General features: G+C 32.4%; 1 protein-coding gene across 2 annotated transcripts; it reads right to left on the reverse strand.

Annotated features, from left to right (window-relative positions):
• Window positions 1-590: 590 nt before the first annotated feature.
• Window positions 591-7,742, reverse strand: LOC106683286 (uncharacterized). Of its 2 annotated transcripts, XM_014424658.3 has the most exons (4): window positions 7,434-7,742; window positions 6,984-7,136; window positions 3,273-3,344; window positions 591-728 (listed from the first exon to the last, which is right to left on the reverse strand). In XM_014424658.3, exons 1-4 carry the CDS (start codon window positions 7,489-7,491, stop codon window positions 715-717), a joined length of 297 nt encoding a protein of 98 aa, XP_014280144.1. In that variant the 5' UTR covers window positions 7,492-7,742; the 3' UTR covers window positions 591-714. The 2 variants fall into 2 exon arrangements, 1 of the variants encoding a protein (XP_014280144.1); XR_002945582.2 differs by lacking the exon at window positions 591-728 and having other exon boundaries at window positions 3,021-3,344; window positions 6,984-7,130.
• Window positions 7,743-8,821: the final 1,079 nt, after the last annotated feature.

The raw sequence follows: 8,821 nt of genomic DNA on the forward strand, positions 1-8,821 counted from the left end.
TCGAAGGTTGAAGCTACTGAGACCTTTGTGAAGTGCTGTTGAAGTTCTGGAAATGTCCAGCTCCTCCACTAAAATGTGTATGTGCTTAACAGCTCTCACTCAGCCTCCACTGGCTTTTAATAGCTTCAGTTACGTGTCGCGTATATAGAGCCCTGTTTTATCTTCAATAATTTATAATATAACGAGTTTGATAATTTATTATATAACTAATTTTATAAAATTTATTAGGGAGTTCCCAAGCCTGAATGTAAATATGTTTATAGATGTAAATGTACATTTGTTTCATTTTTTACTTGAATTTCATTTTCTTTATCTTGTACATAAATTATTTTGTTATCATTTAATAATTTTTAATTATATCAATTATGTTTTTATCTATATATATCATATATGTATTTTTTTTTCTTTGTAATTATTTTATTTTTCTAATTTTTTTAGTACTTTATCATCAATTTTTTAAAAACACATATTGCTCTTAATTGTGAAAGATTTTAACTATCATTATTCATAAAATTCAGTGTATAAAAGTAACATGTAAATAAAGTAGATATAAAGGTAGAGATATAAAAATAATGAGTAATCAAATGATGTGATATTAAATTATATTTATTACTAAACATATTACACCTTTGGTTTGGATATTTGGTTAGGAAATATATCCTTGGTGATTTAAATTTTTTTTTTATCGTATACATAATTGATTGACCGAAAGGGTTAGTTGCACCAATCTGAAAAAGTAAAAAATTATTCAGAGATTTTTATAGTTAATTAAGAACTATTAAAAAAATTACAGAGTTATTTGAACTTGCCCTGTTTATATATCATTATCCGTTTTATAATTAGTCACTTCTTTTTTCATTCTATCCTTTTAGATAAATTCATAAAGCCAACTTTCTTTAAGCTTTAGCTATTTGTTTAAGGTGATAGACAGTGTTGAGTGTAATTGAGCATAAGTACTTGAAGTTATACTAGACATTTACTGTAAAATGGTGTATCAGAAATATTTCAGTATCTTATAACCACAAATTTTGATTTATTCTTAGTTATACGTTTATCGTTGCCCACGCTCGGTGGAGAAGGGTCAAATAAAAAAAAATATATATAATCGCAAAAGGAAAAAACAAAACAAAACAATAAAGAATAAATTACTCCTCAGGCGCCACGTTATTATTCTTGGAAATAACAAAATCCCCGAATCATTATGCCACAATATAACTAAAATGTACCACTATATAAACAATTGTTGAATATGACCACTGGCGAATATCTTGTAGATAACAGGAAACCTTATAGTAATATTCCGTGAACAAAAAAAAAAAAAAATAAGTAAATTAACAAGTTGAAAGCAGAGAAATAACAACTGAATTATATGTACAAAAGTTTAATAATAAGAAAAAAATATATTTACAGAGAATGAAAAAGGAAAAAAAAAGAATTCTTATCAATTAATAAAACAATTAAAACTTATAGGTTGACTTAACCTTAACCTTAATAACTATATTTACATTATTAACCAAAAGAGTATAAAAGTGAATATAAAATTTAAAAAACAAGATAAAATTTAGTTCAAACCCCACGTAGTCCTCCACTTCTATTGTTAATGATCGTCTATTGAAGTAAACACCATAATTTTGAAAAACAAAACATATATGACAACATTTCTCACATGGTAATATTCCGGTTCAAACCATTAAGACAGAGGGCTTTTAAACTATTAACACTTCATATTAAACAATCGTAACGTGTTCCAAAATGAAACTGTCACCTTCACAAAACCAAAACTCACTCGTCTGAACATACGAGTTCCCAGAATCAAACTGTCGCCTTCACTCAAACAAAACACACTCGTCTCAAACATATCGCTCGTGTCTTGTTTTCACCATGACAACTATAACACCTCTTGTCTGAACAGATCTAGCCAGTGTTTTTATTTCACTATGACAACCGTAACACCCCTTGTCTACGTAGATATCGCCAGTGTTTTTATTTCACCATGGCAACCGTAACAATCTATTAGTAAAAAGTTGCTATAAAATTAAATCACTGATTTGCTTGACATTGTCGGATGTACCACTGTACAAGAATAGCAGCAGTATGTTGATATTAAAAGATCTTATAACACAATTTTTTTTTAAAATAATTTATTTATTGATATTTACTAATTACTAATATTTATGAATTATGTATTAAAAATATATCCAACAAGTAAATTTGATGTTATTTATTCGATGGCATGATACAGACATGAGAAGAATATAACCATTGAAAGAACTCCAATTACATTTCTAGGGGATAAGATCTTGACGCCATTTTCTTGTCAGAAACCTAGGATGATTATCAGGTAATGAAGGAGTCAGGTTTAGAACAAATGGGTTTGGATGGTTGGGATATCATGGAAGGATTGGTATCTGGTTCTGGCCTAACATATGGAACATTGAAGTCCAAATGGTTGACTTCATTTGTAACAAAGTAAGGAGCACTACGGACTTTGGACTGTAAGGATGTTAAATAGGAGGATTATGGCAAGGATATGGAATTGAGGTCATTGAAGATTGAAAATTTTGATGAGTTGATGTAATTGTATCAAGGTCATGGTCCAGTTGTGTAAAAAAGAATATTTGGAGTAAACTCACTGAGGTTGATGGTATGTCGTCATATTCTCTCTCAGAATTATCCTCTTTCCTTCTATTTTTCCTTCCCTAGCCAAGGAACTCTTTTCTGAAGTATAAGATAACGTTGAATTCAATAGGAAAAAATTATTTCTTTGAACCCCAGAAAAAATATATATATGGTTCTCATCTCTCTCATCTGCCTCATCTCACAGCGATCGCTTTAAAACTATTATTTTTTACTATTGGCTACAGGGGGCGCTATATGATACTTATATTGCCGGGAGCCATCTCTGTTCATATCTTTTGTTTTCAAACGGATCACCACATGATTAAAATATCATATAATGTACTTATATAATAAAAAAATCTAAAAAAAACACAAGTATATTTATTAAATAAAAAGTTTTTTTTTAAGTTGCTTCATTCTTGTGCAGATGTATTTATTATTCTTATAATAAAATAAAAAGAGAATTATTAGGCCTAATGTATAAAAATACATGATAAATACGTTTGTATAGAACTCTCTTCAGCTGTTTGTATAGTTAAAGAGGATCATAATATAGAGAACTGCTGAGAAAAAGAATAATATTGTTGTCTGGTGCAAAGTCCAAGCTTCATTGCATAAAGTCTTGGTGCAGAGAGAACAAGAGGACACCTCACCTGTACGTATCTCCATTTCCTCAGTGCAGTTGTTAGAAGTGCACTTCCTGTACATGAACGATGAACTTCCAGCTGAAATAAAGGCATATGTTTACAAACCAAAGACAATGGAATTGAATTGAATAGAATAATTTATTAGTTGGAGAAGATGGTCGGGGGTGCGGTCAGCAAAGAAACTATATAAATAAAAAAAAAAATTATTTATGCCGACGTTCGACCTGATTTTCAGGTCTTCATCAGGGATTTGCAGTTTAGCACAAATCTCTGTCTACAACTCCCTGATGAAGACCTGAAAATCAGTTCGAAACGTAGGCATAAATAAATATTTTTTGTTTATTTATGTTGTTTCTTTGCTGACCCCACCCCCCGAACATCTTCTCCAATCAGTAATCTACGGTCAACTATATACACCTCAATAATTTATTATGGTAATTCGTTGCAAGTGTTCGTTTTGGAACACTTTAAAATATATATTTCAATATTATTCGCCGCGACAATATTATCATGTATTGGTTTTCTAAGTGAGCCTTTCATTTAACAGATTAACTAACTCCAATTTAAACAATTCTTCAAGAAGTAGTAATATAATAATATTCCAAAGTAGTAATATAATAATATTCCAAAGTAGTAATATAATAATATAATTTTAAAAAGAGCCATTTTTCTTTCGTACAAGTACTGGTACTGGTACTGGTATTTAGTGGGGGAACAAGTTCGGCAAGTGGGCCTGTGGGTCCTTTTTGCCAACCCCTGGCGGCTACCTGAGTTGCCACCACGTACTAACCAAGGGGGGAATGTCAAGATTCATTCTTCGGGACCGCCGAAAAATGAATGTTAACTACCCCAGGTGAGAATCGAACCGAGTGCAGCGGGACCTACGCCTCAACCTGCACGGCCGTCACGTCCCATTTGTACAAGTATGGCAGAAATATAAACATTTTATAGTTTACTAAAATTTACTTTCTTCTATTATTTTTTCTACATTGAACAGACTAGCAAAAAGTAAAAACGCATTGCGCATGTATCCACCAGTTTGAACTCCACCAATGGTAGAGGAAGGAGGAGGTAGGGAACTTGCGTGAAATAAGACTCTTCATATCAAAAAATAAGTTGTAAGAACACCTGTTGAAGAATAAGTTGTAAGAATGTCTTATTTGCTGTCCTAAGAAAGCACCGTTCCAGCACCATTGGTGGGCTATTGATTCTACTAACGATTCAAACGCCTGTGAGAGATACTTTTTTTGTGATTCAGTATATTCTTTTTGGTAAACTTTATTTAATAAATGAACATGTTTACAATTATAATACTATTTATATGTTTATATATAACATTATAAAATTATTTACAGTTTACTGAAAGAATTAACACACTAAATGCATAGAGAAAACTTAGTTGGTGCTCCAGGGTTAAACGAATTGCAGTTCTTCGTCTAGGCGGATCATAGTCTAGGAATCATATTTTATGGCAACCATTTATTTGAATCATTACAATCATTTTAATCATAGTAATAAATTGTAAATAAATACTTAATCTCTTTATGTAGTTTATGTACTATTATATAACCCAATATACCACCCCTTATTATATTAAATAAATAATGGTAACAACATTTTTTAAATATAAAGGTAATGAATTTGTAAACTGGTTAACACACAAAAAGCCTTTGGAAAAGAATCCAATCATAATAATAATCTTTTAGGAAAAAGCAACGTTAGAAACTAGTGTAGTAGGTTAGGAAGTTTATAATGGAAAGAATGATTTCTAGTTCGGGCTAGATCGGTTACAAATGGAACATTAAGGTCTTTATGTATAATTTTATTTGTGACCAAGTAAGGAGAATTGAGGATATTACGAAGGATTTTGGAATGTAAGGATTGGATGCGAGAGGAGTTCGAAGGTTTAGTGGAGCCCCAAAGCTCAAATCCGTCTGTATATGCCAGATTGGCCTTATTACAGTCATGTAGATCAGTCTTTTGTAATAAATTGAAAGTTTAGACCGTTTGTCTAGCAAGTGATGTAATAGTCAGAATCGACGTGTAGTTTCCTGTCTTTTCAGTCTTCTGTGAGGATTCCAGGCTAGTCGTTTGTCCAGATGTAGTCCAAGGTAGCGGATCTGTTCGACAAGGGAAAGATCAACATTGTTAAAGGAGACTGTAGGGCAGTCGGTAGGTTTACGAGGTGATTTGATGGGATTTATTTTAATCTTCCAATTACGAAACCATTATTGGAGGGCTGTGATATGGGATTGGAAAGTTTGGGATGCAATTAAAGGGTTATTATTAACTGCGAGTTCACATGGGTCATCGGCATACGTGGTGAGGATAGTGTTAGGATCGGTTGGGATGTCAGCTGTAAAAACTGTATATAGGACTGTAGATAGGACCTATGATACTACCCTGAGAAAAACCAGCGGACTAAAAGAAGAGGGATGAATAGGGACCATTGTGGTTTACTTTGAATAATCTGTCAGTGAGAAAGGAAAGGATAATGAGAAAGTATGTAGGAGGTAGGAATTTACGGAGTTTGTAAAGCAGTCCCGGATCAAAATCCACCTTTATATTTTAACGTGATTTATGATGCCACAAGATATTATACAATAACTGAGGTATTGTTATTGAGCTTGATTTTATGAAGGCTCTGTATTGAATTTACAATTATGTTTTCTCGATAGGAAATACATAAAAATAAAATAAATTAATATTTCTTGAAATCATAGTTTAGTTTGCTATGTATCGAGGAATTAGCCATGATTTCAACAATATGTCGTTTATTAAGGTTTTTTGCTATCTGTCTCCGATACCTGGTTAGGGTAGGAGTCTCTTACTGCGTCCCCGGATATGAAAACATCTGTATTAAGTTTGTCACATTACCAGAGGCTCCTGAGAAAATTAGATTGGCTAACCCTTAAGTGTTCTAACAAAAATGATAGTTTGGGACGAGGGACCAGAATCAAATTAACCAGGTGCAGGCCCTTCCTGGACAAGTCAAACTTTTTGTTACGCATCCTCGGCCCTGAGGAGGGGGACGCCTGCCTCGGGAGTCTTCGGACATCGATAACCAATCAGAGAAGAGATTTAAAAATATGGTAACGCCCCAAAAGGGAAGTGGGAGAAAAAGACAAGAGGGAATTTGGAAGGGCAGACGAAGACACTAAACAGGAAGGCTGAGACGGAGGAGGACCTCGTCAGGAGGCAGACTGAGTCAGGATGCACTTCGACCAGACGAAGGCCGCGAGACCTGGACATCCCTTATGAATCAGAAGACACCTACGGCACTACATCCCACGGCATCAGCAGCTATAAGTATAAACTAACTAATAAGTATTCATGTAATAATCAATATTTTATGGCAACCTTTATCTGAATCATTTGAATCACTTTAATCATAATAAAAAATTGCAAATAAATACTTAGTTTCTTTATGTAGTTTATACACTATTATATATCCCAATATACCACTCTTTATTATCCTATATAATTAATGGTAAGAACATTTTATAAATATAAAGGTATTTAATTGGTAAACTGGTAAACACACAAACAGCCTTTGGAAAGGAATCCAATTATAATAATAGTTTTTTAGGGCTCAATTTGTAATCAATTAATTAAATTATTTTTGGATAATTGCCTTCAGCGATTATCCTTGCATCCCGATATATAATCTGCTACTAGTACATAGCAATTTCAACCTCATACCCATAATTTTCTTACCTGTCTCTATCAACTTGATGCAGTATTTCTTATCGGGTGCACAATCCTTCACAAGAAAGTTAAGTTTTCGAAAGCCTTCACCGCAAAGCCTGCTTGAGACTAAACTGGAACAAGTGTAGCACTTCTTGGGTCTCTTCTCATTGCATTCTATAACTATATATTTATTAATTTACATATATCTTTGTTAGTAACAAATATATGCCACATAATAAGTAATAAGTTATTGCATTTTACTTGTAATAGAATGACTTAAACGATTGTTAATATTAGTAGTAAAAAAAAAATGTGTCATTTAAATGATAGTGAGAAAATACATAAAAAGAATAATCATGAATATGAGATACACCATATAATATCAATACTAATAGCACTGTTATAACCTCTTAAAAAACTTCAGATAGGAATAATCTCTACTACTGAATCTTATCAGATTGTATAACATAGACTTACAGACTGAAAAATTCTGGCAGAGCAGTACCAATAAGAGTAGGCTTGTAGCTGGGACCATCAAGAAGACGAATTGCTCCAAGAGAATTAGTATCAAGATTCATCTGTTGCAGAGCGGGAGGTTACAGTTTTGATATTGCCTAACTAGTTATAAGTATACTGTGTATTTAGCAATACGGCCACCATAACTTTCTTGAATACAGTTTTTCTCTTTCTTACACTATTATACAATAGGGGGTCCAGAAAGGAACACAATAGTAAAAACAACACAATTTTGTACCTTTATTTACACCCGGATTATCTTCTTACACATTATTACATATGGTCTACTATTAATCTTCTTACAATATAAACTCTTTGTCAGCATTTCTATAGGGACCTCTATAGAATCTTAGAAAGAAAAGATAAAAAAAATTCAAAAAACAATACATAGTATCTGTATATTTTACGTATTTTTCAATAATTTTTACTCATACCATTGTTACTTTTTTATTCTTATCATTGTTTATTTTATATTGATACTATTTGTCTTCCTTCCTTTTATTTATATGCAATTTCATATCACTTTTTTTTAAATAAATTTATCCTAGCTTAAATTGCCTTATTGTTATAATATTCTCAGTTTTTTTTGTATCTTTATAGCCCTGTTGAAGCCCTGCAAAGTGGGGCGAAACGTAGGAAAATAAATAGTTGTAAACTATTTTTGTTTCTTTTTTGACCGCAACCCTGACCACGTTCTTATGTATAAATTTATTTAAAGTTGTTCGGACAAAATTTCTTATTCAAAATTCGTATTATTTGCGAATATCATAAAAACTATTACTTCTATGAAGATAAACGTGATAAACTATTTTATAGTACAATTATTTATCTTTAATTTGAGAGCTCATAGACATATGTACGTGGAATGGTACCTGCGATATAGATTTCCCAAAATCAATTCACTAACCACTGATTTTTCTATAAATTGTGAATGTTACTTTGAAATATACTGTATCTCGGGAACTATTGAAGGTAAATAGCTCTATTGGGGCTCATATTTTAGCAAATTTACTCTACTTTAAATGATGTCCTCTTAGGTTTTCTAGTATTGTAAGTAGTTTTAATGGTGCCTTGGTGCCATCCTCTTCACCGTCAATACAGCTGACATTCTGACCAATCCTAACACTATCCTTACCACGTATGCTGATGACACATGTGTGCTCGCTGTTAATAATAACCCATTAATTGTATCCCAAAATCTCCAATCCCATATCACAACCCTCGAAGATTGGTGTCGTAATTGGAGGATTAAGATAAATTCCAACAAATCGAATGAAATCACCTTTACCCTTCGTCGTAAACCTATTGACTGCCCTACAGTTTCATTTAATGATGTTACTCTTACCCCT

Source organism: Halyomorpha halys, unplaced genomic scaffold, assembly GCF_000696795.3.
Source record: "Halyomorpha halys isolate HHAL.00 unplaced genomic scaffold, Hhal_1.1 Scaffold476.1, whole genome shotgun sequence".
In the NCBI taxonomy this organism is placed as follows: Eukaryota; Metazoa; Arthropoda; class Insecta; order Hemiptera; family Pentatomidae; genus Halyomorpha; species Halyomorpha halys.